The sequence below is a fragment of the Gobio gobio genome (genome assembly GCF_949357685.1).
Source record: "Gobio gobio genome assembly, chromosome: 15".
NCBI lineage: Eukaryota > Metazoa > Chordata > Actinopteri > Cypriniformes > Gobionidae > Gobio > Gobio gobio.
In genome coordinates this window covers 44,584,826-44,598,503 of record NC_137108.1, presented here as the reverse complement: position 1 = coordinate 44,598,503, position 13,678 = coordinate 44,584,826, and the positions used below count along the sequence as shown (strand labels likewise).

At 39.7% G+C, this 13,678-nt stretch overlaps 1 protein-coding gene across 1 annotated transcript; it reads left to right on the top strand.

Annotated features, from left to right (window-relative positions):
- Nucleotides 1–8,171: 8,171 nt before the first annotated feature.
- mex3a (mex-3 RNA binding family member A) lies at nucleotides 8,172–13,426 on the top strand. Its single transcript, XM_079837263.1, has 2 exons — nucleotides 8,172–8,668; nucleotides 11,306–13,426. Exons 1-2 carry the CDS (start codon nucleotides 8,266–8,268, stop codon nucleotides 12,406–12,408), a joined length of 1,506 nt encoding a protein of 501 aa, XP_079693389.1. The 5' UTR covers nucleotides 8,172–8,265; the 3' UTR covers nucleotides 12,409–13,426.
- Nucleotides 13,427–13,678: the final 252 nt, after the last annotated feature.

The window sequence follows — 13,678 nt, the reverse complement described above, 5'->3', positions numbered from 1 at the left end:
ATCCGTGTCTGAAATAACGTTAATCCAGCTAGGAGCCGATGTGCAGTTAATTTACTCCCGCGGCGGTGTTACAGCTGCTGCTGAGTTTGTCTACGTTAGTATATGATTCCTTCGGTGTTGACCGTTCAGGGCCGCGGTGAAGTTCGCGTCTTACTCTATCCAACTTAACTAACGGTGAAGTTAGTTCAGGAGGTTTCTACCGCGAGCGAGTCGAGGCGAGCTAATTTTAGTAACGGGACCTAACGCTAATGTCGCGGAAATTGACCAAACTAAACAAACAGCACTCACTCAGATCACCGGTATTAATATATCCATAGACTTATAAAATAAATGTCATGTTACATACCTGAGATGTTCCTTCTTCCAAAAATGGTTGAATACTGCTGGTACCGTTGGCCGGCTGGCCGCGTAAATTTCGAAATTCAAACAGCAGCGATCCCACAATGCTATGCGGTTGCTGTAAAAGAACGCTTCTACAGTGTAGTTACAATAATATTACAGGACTGACCAACAATTTCCCGTCATGCATTTGCATTTACAGGAAAACCGTGAATACAATACGTTGTTGTAAAATTTATTGTAAAAATTACATCAGTTGCTAACAGTGTATAGCTATTTATGTGTGAATAGCTGATGATCATTTCACCTAAATTGATTGATAAATGTGATCATGTGAACATTTAGCACAACAAATTGCCTACGAAAAAACGATAAGCCACCCTTCACTGAAAAAAGGTGTGTTGGATTTACACGATTTAATCATGTACATCGGTTCCACATGAATCAATTAAGTTAAACAAACATAATTGGTTCACATAATTTCAACATCATGAAATTAAGTCATTCTTAAGTAACCGAATTGAGTAGTCTCACAATGATTTTAATATGGCTCCCTAACAACAGTGGTGTTCACAGGGGGGCTTGAGACCCTGCCTCTTTAATCAAATCACAAAACACAAGTTTATTTTATATTTGTATATATTTGTTGTCACCTGACTAATTTATATGACTGTACTAACTGCGTTCATTCTATTAGTCAGCAATAGCACATCATGAACATGCCAAATGCTAAATATGAAATGCTTTGTATGTGCTGTATCAGTCCACAAGCAATCGCTCCGCTCTTCTCCACTATGGTAACCCAGTGTAATTTAAATGGTTCTAATAATTCCAACATAATTAAACATTAAACACTATTAAACCATATCAAATCTCACTCTTTTCTAATTTTGCCCAAAAACACATAAAATAAGTGCTGGGCAAATTAAAGCGGGCGATTAATTTTTTCAGTTTAACTTTAACACATTAAAACTATTTAACACAAAATTAACGCAGAGTTCGTTTTTATATACATTTTTGCCCAGCGTTACATTCTATGATCAAGCTCTTATTCATGTAAATGCTTTTAAACCATGGAAGCGCGACAAGACACAAGAGAACGCGCTCTATGGCTGCGTCCGAAAACCTAGGCAGCTGACTTACTTACTCACTTCTTAGGCAATGTAACCGTTTAATGATCTACAGCAAAATAGAGAGAGCTTTGGTGAGAACTAAACAAATATTTAATTACTACATTAGTAATTTCTCGCTAGAAATTACATCAGAAAATGTTGGTAAAAAATTTACATTTACACACAAAGCTGACCAGCAAACGCAACTTTCGGACGCCATCTTTTTTTTCCAGCTCAACTGTCACAGAATGGAAAGCACAGGATTGTGGGATATCAAAGGCAGCGAAGGATACACATAAGCTGCCTTTAAAGGGTTAGTTCACCCAAAAATGAAAATTCTGTCATTAATTACTTACCCTCATGTCGTTCGACACCCGTAAGACCTCCGTTCATCTTCGGAACAGAAATGAAGATATTTTAGTTGAAATCTGATGGCTCTGAAAGGCCTCCATTGGCACAATGGCACGTTACACTCTCAAGACCCTTAAAAGGTACTAAAGACGTCGTTACAAAGTCCATCTCACTACAGTGGTTCTAAAATAACTTTATGAATCGGCGACAATAGTTTTTGTGCGCAAAAAAACCCTAAATAACGACTTACATAGTGATGACGATTTCAAAACAAGCCAAGGCATCGTGAAGCTTCGAAGCGTTATGAATCAGTGAGCCGAATCATGATTCGGATCGCGTGTCCAACCACCAAACTGCTGAAATTTGGCGATTCAAACCGCTGATTCGACTCGCTGATTCATAACGCTTCGAAGCTTCATGAGGCCTTGTTTTGAAATCGTCATCATATGCTAGTCGTTATTTAGGGTTTTTTTGCGCACAAAAACTATTCTCTCCGATTGATAAAGTTATTTTAGAACCACTGTAGTGAGATGGACTTTGTAACGACGTCTTTAGTACCTTTTAAGGGTCTTGAGAGTGTAAAGTGCCATTGTGCCAATGGAGGCCTTTCAGAGCCATCAGATTTCAACTAAAATATCTTCATTTGTGTTCCGAAGATGAACGGAGGTCTGACGGGTGTCGAACGACATGAGGGTAAGTAATTAATGACAGAATTTTCATTTTTGGGTGAACTAACCCTTTAAAAATCGATCAGATGAAGGTATCTCAGGTCTCCTGAGGAAGTGAAGCTAATATTAGATTCGGATGTGCCTTGGTGCCTTCCTGCCTTGAATGTGTCCTCCGAAGGCAACATTTTCCAGGTTTCAGACGCATCCAGCGCCTCGTGCACACATCAAGTTATCTTTCGCTCTGGAACCAAAAATAACAACACCACAGATCATTTAAAATTCTCATATTAGAAGTCTTAAATTAGTTAAATGACGTCTTAAATGAACGTATAGAATTGTGAGGAAATGAGCGTCAGATCCGCGTCATGTTCGGCAGGCCGATCTTAAAGTGACAGGAGCACTGATGATGCTTGTCATTAATGTTCATCAAAGAACAACGGGAACAGAGACAAGTGTAGCTTTAATGATGATTAATCTATATTTCACTTATTATTTATGCAGTTAAGAAAGGTGTTGATAACTATTACATTTCTTTGATAACTATTACATTGTATATATCTAACATGCAGGGAAGGCCATGGGTAAATAGGCTATAACATTTATTATAATGGGTTTATGTAAAGATCGTTTTAAGTTCACTTAAATTAAAAGTTGTTTTTTTAAAGCCTAATAAATGTTGAAATTGGTAGCTTTCAGTTATACTGTAATGTAATGTCATTGATGTTTCATAGAGACTTCATTCATAAAAAGATGCCATTACAACACATATTTAAAATATGCTGTCTTTAAACTGTTTCTACATTAATTTGGAGAGTAACTGAAATTATTACAATATAAAAATATTAAAAACTCCAAAAATATTAAAAACTTGTGATTAATCACGATTAATTACAGAAAAAATTTGATTAATTAGTTAATTTTTTTTATCGATTCCCAGCACTAAAAGTAACACTTAATTTCAACAATTTTACTCTACTCGTCAAGTCCCAAGCAAAGCATGCTGGGAACAATAGTTTCAGCAAAAAATCATTTTCGAGTTCTTAATCGGTTCACATTTACCCCAAACAATTTAATATATTGGACATTACATTAATCGAAAGCAAAGAAATCATGTTTAGAAGAGAAACACAATTTTGTTGTGTAGATCGCAAATAATAAGATTAAGTAAATCGGACAATATGTGTTTTCCTGTTTTTCCTGTGCGACAAAAATCATTTATTTGTACCAGTCAAACATTTGGACACATGTTTCTCGCAATCTTAAAAAAAAACTTTTGATATTAAGGCTTCTGCTTAAACGTATTTTAAAACACATAATAATACATACAAATATGATGTAATTATAAAATAATATGAATCAATTCAACCTAAACTGTTTAAAGAATGGACCACACACATGTATTGCATGCAGTGGGCAGTGGTTTCCATCAGTGCAGTGAGATCACCTGAGGGTGTGAGCATCATGTGACAGTGAGAATCTGAATCATCACTGGGGTGTGTCAGCGGTGAAGCACCTCTAATGATTGGCTCACAGAGGAGAAAGAGTGCCAGAGAGATACATTACCTCATAGCAGAGGAAAAAGAGATGAGCTCATGCTCACCTGACTCATATTCCCAGCTCAGAGAAGCATTTACACTCAATGTAAAGCCCAAGTGTTTATGTGTGAGAGAGAGAGAGAGAGAGAGAGAAAGAGAGAGAGAGAGAGAGAGAGAGAAAGAGAAAGGAGAGGGGGAAGGGTCAGTCATTGCGTTCAATAGCAGGAAGACCTGAGTGCATAGTAATACCTCTTGAAATATACATGATAAAGTAAGCAATTGCAAAATAAAGGAATAAAAGGGCATAAATGGGGTTAGAATCTCTTAGAAAAAAATATTACTATTTATTATTATTCATTGCTATTTATTATTATTTACAGATATATAAACACAAATCACATAATCCATATTAAGTGTGATTTATTAATTAATATTACAATTACATGCTATAATGTAATATCAGATGCTGAAATTCTTATTCCACATGCTTGCATTATTCTAAAAAGATCATGAAAAATAATAATGGGAGCAGAATTTCAGTATCGGCTCTAAACTGATATAATATAATATAAACTAATATAATATATGAAACTAATATAATATGAAATCATAATTAGTTCACAATACATTCATTTTTTCTACTTAAAAGTACAGTTTCATGGACAGGAGTTCAAGAAAAATTTGTGTATGTGTGTGTGTTTTCTATTATGTATAAATTAAGTTTAAGGGATTAATGCTGACTGATTCATTTCGTTGTCATGTGACACCACATTACGGCATGGCATGTGTACTGACAAATGCTCTACTGGATGATGTCATATTAAGTCATCACTTACAGTATGTGGGTGTAGTAAGCACAATATGAGTACATGCAAACATATTGCTTCTGTGAGGAGACATAATCTTCAGCGTAGACTTCAAAAGACATTTCTAATGACTACAGGTTGTGAGTTTAAAGACAAAGGGGGGACTTTATAAACAAAAGACCCAGGCCCACAGACAGACTGGGCAGGCAGGGAAACATGATCTGTTATCCATAGTTGATATTGATTTAGGCCTTGGGCTCCCAGTAGACACCATTAATGGAGGCAAATGACCTTTTGGACACACTGACTGTCACTATATGGTGCTGGCACTGATCCAGAATGTGTGAGAAAGACCCGTCCTGTACATCTCATATTAGTCTTACCATCTGATCGACTGATGCTGAAATGATCTCCTTGGAAACTTTGTGCAGCAAAACTGTTTGACTGGCCAATTAAAAATACTGGAAAACTGTTGATGCAAAGGATGAGAGATAGAGGGCAGACAATGTCTAGAGCTGCATATTTTATAAGAAATTAGTTGAGTATATAATAAAGAAATATGGAATTCTGTGATTGTGTAGTCAATACACATGTAAATGAGCTGCAAGATTTTGCAAACTACACCACAGCCTCATGTTGTCACTACAACTACAATTGTGTTCACAGCTGATGCATTATATATATATGTGTGTGTGTGTGTGTGTGTTGCAATTTTACAGCATGTGTTAATTATAACTTCTGTTGACCAAAACATTGGTGTGTTATTAGTGTTTGAACTGTGTTACCCTATTACATATAAATAATATTTGATAGGTTCAACTGACATCTTACCCCATATGTGATAACGTGCCCCACTTTAAGGTCAACATATGTTAAATGAATTGTTTTTATATATATATGCACATGTATTTTTCAAAACTATATATTTTTTGTATTTTATGTCCAAAAGCTTTTGTTGTATAAATATGTGTCAGTACAGGACTGAATTTCATAAATAAAACACCCTGAAAATATTCACTGGGATATACAAAGTGTTATCAATATTATAGTAGCTTGAATTGTAGAACTGATACAAATTTTTTTTTATTAAAATTTACAAAATAATATAATTATTATTATTATTATAGCTGCTGCTGTTGTGGCTGTTGTTGTTGTTCCAGATTTCATCTTTGCCGCCAGGCGTGGCATCATGAGGACAGTGGCGTCTGAGGTGGAAACACGAACGGTCTTTGTTCAAGGTTTGCCTGCGATGTTGCTAGACACGTGCTCGCTCGCTCTCTCTCTCTCTCTCTCTCTCTCTCTCTCTCTCTCAACCATAAATGTGCAGTGCAGATCCTGCAACGTCTGTCTGATAACTCTCCCCATGTCTCTTCTTCTCGCTGCCCGCGTGCTCTTCCTCTCAGTGTAACAGCACTCCATGCGCAACGGTAGTCCAAACAACAACTCAGTGACCCGCTGCAACCAACGGCAAACAGGGTGGGCGGACCCCCAAATTATGTCAGTTTAACTCTTTCGGTTTGGGGAAATATTGGGGACAGATGTATCAGTTCCTCTGCTTAAAAACCACTAATATTCACCGCGAAATCTCGGTCATGTTAAGACAGTCCATTGATCGAGAATCATAACAGAACTGATGTTGTTGGAAATGTAGAAAGCAGCTGGACGGTGTTGTTTTCAGGCGCACATGTGTTATCATTCCGTCACGCCTCTCCTCACAACACAATACGATGAACTGTGATGTGGAAGCCTAATATTTACGCATAAAATTATGTTTTGGATTATTCATTAGGAGTGAGTTGTGGGTTGCTACAAAGGAGTCTGAAATGCAACGGGATGGATGGATGGGTGGATGGATAGATGGATGGATGGTGACTGTCTCAGCGAGGCAGAGCATGGCAAGCTGAATGAACATTTATTTATATTTCTCAAGCTGCATCACAATGCGCTAGAAATCCTAACACAATTGTATAAATCTATACATAGGTCTAAACTAATTTATATTTAACAAACCTTTTTCATAGAACAAACTTAATCTTTTATGTGTAATGCTGCAATCCTACGATGTTCACATTAATATTTGTGTAGAATGATGGTGACTCACTTGCTGGGAAGATAATTGTTGAGCTTTGATTATAATAATAATTATATTACACATGCACAAAAAAAAAAAAAAAAAAAAAAAAAAAAAAAATATATATATATATATATATATATATATATATATATATATATATATATATATATATATATATATATGGATAAATTGTATGACTACTAACAAAAAATGTAAGAAGTAAAATAATAATACAAAATATGTATAATGTATATTGTCTTTATTGTTAAAATATATATATATATATTTTTTTACAAACAATATTTTTGTTTAAGTAACAATAAACAAAATTGCAATTACTGTTTTAATTCTAGGCTACTTTTTAATAAATAAATGAGCCTATTGACTTAAAACAGACCCCATACTGGGTTTAGTCATATAGGTAATTGAGAATGAGTGTGGGAAAGTCACGTATGATTGGTTATGATATAAGATATTGCATGACATCATGCATTCGGCTATGCTTCTGTTTTGCTGACAGTGAAAACAGAAATATTTCCAATATTTCGACATGACGTTTTTCTTTATCACCAATTGCTTGCAAAATGATGGACAACGATTCACATTTCGCATGTGTCATTCCAATGATAATAAAATTAAGTAAATTATTAAATAGATAAGTAAATAAGTTGACAAGTAAAGTATATGTAAACACTCAATTATATATTTTGAAATTAGCCCGAACTAACTTAACAAATGAACAAAACAACAACAAAAAATGATCTTGTGACAAAAAGTAGCCCTTAATAATGTCTAAATATACAATATTATATAATACAATATTATATTATATAATATACAATAAAATATACAATATTTGGCTAAATATAGCCAAATGCACTATTATGTAATTATGTCTGAATCCAATGTTCCCAGCAACTAGGGAATACACAGCTATGTTTATGTATTTATACACAGGTTATACAGCCATCTAGTGGTTACGCCATATTATTACAGATCATAAATGGTGCATCATTTTAGAGGTAAATATTTAGTGCATGGGGTTTGCCAAAGAAATAAAACAATAAAATAACATGTCTCAGTCTTAGGACAAGTGTTATAAAAATAGATTGATTCTGGGGAATAAATGCTACACCGGCTTGCCATAGGCGGGGACTGAGTGAACCAGACGGGGTGGAGCATCAGTTAGCCTGGCCCTTCTCGGCGCAGACATCCTTGTGTCCCGTTCGCCTTCTGCGTATCGGAACCGGAGAGGGGGCTGGTCTGTGGGAGGGACTAGCGCAAAGGGGGGACTTGGACCAGGAGGGGGCGGGGTGGCGGCTAGGGTGCTGTTCCTCCAGTCTCTTACCAGTGTCTTTGTCTCACACTCTTTTGTTAGCCATGCCTAGCTTGCTGGTTCTAGCAGGGATCATGGAGAAAAATGGGGGCTACGGCGGGGATTTGGCCGGCTCCGGCTTCGGCAGCGAAGGTCTCCTAGTGCCACCCGAGGAGGAGGAGGATGATTCCCGTGCCCTTAGAGTTGCGCTGGGCCAACTGTCGCTGCTGGGTCTTGGAGAGGGCGAGGACGGGGCTCCTGCGGGTGGTGGTGGAGGAGTTCAAGACAGGAGTAACAATAACCACCACAATCACATCCCGTCGGAATCAGGGATGTTACAAGGGAAAAACAAGTTGTGCGCCCTGTACGAGAGCTCGCCGACCGAAACCAAAGGACGGGGCTGCAACATAACGGAGTGCGTCCCCGTGCCAAGCTCCGAACATGTGGCCGAAATAGTGGGGAGGCAAGGTAAATACAACGATGCGCACTTTCACATGCTTTCAAACTCGTTCTCCAGGGTGTGCGGCTCAAACTAAGTGTGGAGCTGTCTTAACAAAGAAAAAGGGAGTGGTAATGCTTTTTAACGTGTCTGTTTTGGCCAAACTGTGCCACTATTTCAGCGCATAGATGCCATATACATGGGCATTTCCTCTTAGCTTTGAGCAAAGTTACCAGCGGGTACGAGAACAAAGGCGTTATTCCACATCCACGCCTTCAATGTCAGCACGCTGCTTTCCCTTTGTCGTCTGAGGGCGCGTAATTCTGTTTTTTTGAAACAGAAAATGGAACGCGTGTGCGCTCGCTGGATACAATGTAACAGTCAACGGTCTTTGTTGACTGGATACATTGTGTCATTCGCTCCTTCGCGCGCCTCTGTAGTTCCTGGGGGCTTTCATATGCAGCAGCAGCACCACCACCACGTTGTTTTTGTTAGGCAACCCCAGACAAAGAGGACTTGTCGGGTAACTTAAGTCCACCGCTTATGTCCACAGTATCGCGATGCTCATAAAAGTGGGTCTCGTGAACACCTAAAAGTGCTGAAATTCTGACAGCGTTGTCAGACAAAGAAGTGAAAGTCCTTGTGTGCGTTGAGGGCAAAGCTCGTGCGGGGTGGGGGGAATGAGAAGATAGCTACAAACGTGACTTGGCGGAAAAGTTGTATTTTGAATGTGTGATGATATTTGGATTAAGTTGAGGAGGCAATCTCGTGTTGTTGACCCCAAGTCACTTCATGATACGTTGAAAGCACAGTATGCAGTATTCTGGAAAGCCATGTTGCATTTGGTCCTGGAGAGACAGACTATAAAGACTGTATTGGAGTCACGCCCCGTCTACCAGTACAGCAGCCCTGCACTCAAAGCAGGGGGTCAGGAAGCCTCCATGGAGCACACTGTCCATTCATTAAGAGCCTAATATCTTACCCAGATGAGATATGCACTGATAAACGTCCACACTCCGACTTTGTCTAGTTGTAAAGTGGCCTGCGTGTGTCTGAAGTGAACACTCAAATCCAACTTGGGATGCAGTGAGCGCGTGGATTGGAAGTTGCTGATTAAGAGGATCTGAAATGGGGTCTTTACCTCATTAGTTACTGATATTACGGCCACATCCTGTGCTGAATAACGGGACATTTGTTTGGCCCTTATTAGGTTAATTCTATGAATGGATAGGTGCATTCGGCCTGATTATAACAAGCGAGAGTGATGACGAAAAAAGCAGCACACTTATGTATTCTTGTTATCGCCATTAGCTGGAATTTAAGCTGTAAGGTTCCAGTGCTTTGTTCACCTGCAGTGGCTGCCATGCCTGTTAGGAGATGCACTCCTGCAGCGAGAGGGACGATTCAGCGGCGGGAGGGATTCTGTGCTCCCCGCTGTCAGTGCTAGACAGTCCATCCAGGTTATTTTTTTAGCTTCTGCTCTACACAATGAGGCATGAAACCAGTGTGCAGAGATCTATCCACTGAACAGGCCCCTGGGCGGAGAAAGCCACCTCACTCTTGATAAGACACCACTGAGGTGCTAATAAATGCCCTGGTGCTGTACACGAGGCAGATGCTGTGGAGCACCACACCTTGTTATGAATTCGTATCTCAACAATAACTTTATGGGGGATTCAGCTTGCTTGCTTTGTCCTCGAGTGAACTCCATCTTTAGATGCGAGAGAATAGTTGTGGAATTTACATCTGAAAACACATTTTACAATTTGTGTTTCAGCGCTGGATATCGTAGTACCTGTAACTGTCAGTTAGCACATGGCACTCTTGCAGAGGAGACGTCATTCAGAGATCAGGGATTTTTAAGAGCTATTGCGAGCACAGGTTTGTTATTTCTGCATTCTAATAGGGTACGTCAACACAGACTGGAATTTTTGAATATGCTAAATGGGATTTATTATGGTAAATACATTTAGAGCCAGCACATCTCTTTCTATATTTTGAAAACAGCAAAAATATTACTGAGACAGACCGTAATGCAGCAAAAAACAAAGTCATTGTTTTAATCGATTTGTACGTTTACCACAACAGCGAACAGCAATTTCTAAATTCACTTTAGGCCTCATTCATTAAACACGAGCAGAAGAAATTTCAGTGCACATTGTTTAATCAATAAGCAGACATTTTTTTTTATTCTGTTTATGAATAAGGTCCAGTGGATTTAATCTAATACAACGAGACAATCCTCTTTTTACTTAGAAAAATGGAGATGCTCATTTTTATCACTAAAATGTTAATATATAGTGTACCAAAAAAAGAATTTGTTAAAAATTGGTATATTTAGTATAATGGTTACAATAGAAAAAGCAAGGGCTGACTTTTGTATATTCAAGCATGGTAAAATGATAAAACATGGTCCATAAATTGCGTTAAACAGAGTAAAGAGGACTATACTTTTATTGAGAACTGAAAACCCAATCAAACTATCCAAAATGTTTAAATAGATTACACTCAAGAGATGGAGAACATGAAGAACTGTGTGTGATTGAGTTCTGCTGCAGATTCTGAGCATGGGTGACCTTTTGACCTGGAAACAAACAAGCAAATGAAGTGTTAACTGACAGATATTGGTAATACCACTACTATAATACTGCTTCTCCACTCAACAGGTTGCAAAATCAAAGCTTTGCGTGCAAAGACAAACACCTACATCAAAACCCCCGTCAGAGGCGAAGAACCAGTCTTCCTCATCACAGGCCGCAAGGAGGACGTGGCCCTGGCCAGACGCGAAATCATCTCAGCCGCGGAGCACTTCTCCATGCTGCGGGCCTCCAGGAACAAGTTGGGCGTCTCATTCAGCGGCTCGCCTCCTGCACCGCTACCTGGCCAGACCACCATACAGGTGCGGGTGCCCTACCGCGTGGTGGGTTTGGTGGTCGGACCGAAAGGCTCGACTATAAAACGCATCCAGCAGCAAACGTGCACTTACATCGTGACCCCGAGCCGTGACCGCGACCCCGTCTTCGAGATCACCGGCTCCCCCGGGAACGCCGAACGGGCTCGGGAGGAAATCGAGGCGCACATTGCTTTCCGCACGGGTGGCCTGCACGACCACAACAATGAGAACGACTGCTTGGGCCCCGACAGCGGCAACGGGGGTCTGGAGAGCCGCCTGCAGCAGGTGTGGGGGCTACAGGGGGCCCCGCGCAAGCCGCTCGCCAGCAGCTACCGCCAGAATTTCTCAGACACCATGGTCGGAAGTGGAGGAGGAGGAGGTGGGATTTACAGTAAAGGTGACTTTACCAACCACGGCAACGGAGACAAGCCGTGCTCGTACTTCGGCTCGGAGGGCACTCAAAGCTGGGGCGATCCCGACTATCCCAAACAGGTGGCTTACTATGCCCAGCAGCGCTCCAAAAGCTTCGGAGGCCTGCCTCTCCCTCTGACCAGACTGTCGCCGGGTCTGCCCGAACCGTGCGGCACCAGCAACTCCAACGCCGTCGGGTCTCCTCACGCCCAGGCGCGCCGCGCCCACAGCGAGCCCACCGCCACCACGGTCACGTTCACCGGACGTCTCCCCGTGCCGGATTCACCGCCCGCCGTGGCTCGGGACTGCATGACCTGTTTTGAGAGCAAAGTGACGGCCGCTCTGGTCCCGTGCGGTCATAACCTCTTCTGCATGGAGTGCGCCATCCGAATTTGTGAGCTAAACCATCCAGAGTGCCCTGTCTGCCACACCCTGGTCACACAGGCCATCCGAATATTCTCTTAAAGAGTTGTTTTTCTTTATTTTGTGCTTTGTTTTTACTCTGTAGAATCAGTTTACTTTTAATCTTTTTTTATTTGGCCAGTATTCACTTTTTTATTTTTCAGAAAACACAAAACCAAAACAAGCAGCTATTTTAGAACACACTGCTTGCTTTACTAAAAAAAGAGGAAGAAGTATTTTCAGATTTTTCTTTTATATGTACACATATATACATATATATTTTATAAAAGTTTTTTTAAAAATGGAAAGAACGTAGTTCTTAGCATGTTCATTTGAGTTTTTTCTTTATTTTATTTAATTTTTTTACTGGTGCTGTTTTTTCCACATGCTGTGTGGACAGCAGCAGGAGAAATAATGTGAACATTTTACACTTTTCCTTTGCTGGGGAGGTATTAAAAAAAAAATAGCATTACTTCCTAAGATTTATTTCCTAAGATTGGAGTATAGTTTTTCATCCCAGCATCTTCTGCAAATGAGCTTGTATTCTTTTTTTTAAGGCAAACTAGAATCTTAAATCTTTGCACCTTAAAATTGATGTAAAGTGATTGTCAAAAAAACATTACATTGCTAGATGTCTATGCGAAATAGATGGTATAGAAATGGCCGATGTGGGCTGATATATATACACGACCTGATGTCGTTGTGGCTTTAAATTTGGATCATGTTCTAAACGACACAATTACACAATTAGTATCTGCTTTGCTAATCAATATTTGAACGGGTAATTGACGAGTAAAACAGGGAGTCTCTCTTTTTGGGTTTGGTTTTGTTTCTGCACCAGTCAGCCTATTATGTGATGCATCTAAAAAGGTCTTGTTAGGTACAATACAAGAAAAGAAAAAACACATTGATTGGTCAGCGTAAAAAACCTTGGAATTCATCCAGCATTCTGTTGTTCAAAAGGTCTTTCCCAGGTTCCTTTGAATAACGTTTTTATTCTCGTTTCCTTATGATTTTTTCAATTTCCACACATTTATGTAGTAAAACGCTGATTATGAGCATGGGGCATGAGATGAAGTACAAAAAAAAGGGAAAAAAAAGCTGAGGGGGCGATTGAGGGGAGGGGGCCTGTAATCTGATCCTGAATAGACCAAATAGACAAAAGCAAGCAAGACTCCGAGCTACAGTACAATGTAAATCACCCACTCCCGAGGTCCTGCATTCGAGTTGCAAAGCTGTCTGTACTGAGGCAGGTGTTGCATATCGTACTTTAGATTAAGTTTTTTTTCTCCTCTAAAGGGTCGGGCTGTCAGGGGGGGCGATTATGCTCTAA

Bases quoted from the DNA above. Each gene is read 5' to 3' on its own strand.
- mex3a (XM_079837263.1), top strand. From the start codon at position 8,266: ATGCCTAGCTTGCTGGTTCTAGCAGGGATCATGGAGAAAAATGGGGGC. The intron at 8,669-11,305 runs GTAAATACAACG...TCCACTCAACAG, and splicing joins CGAAATAGTGGGGAGGCAAG to GTTGCAAAATCAAAGCTTTG.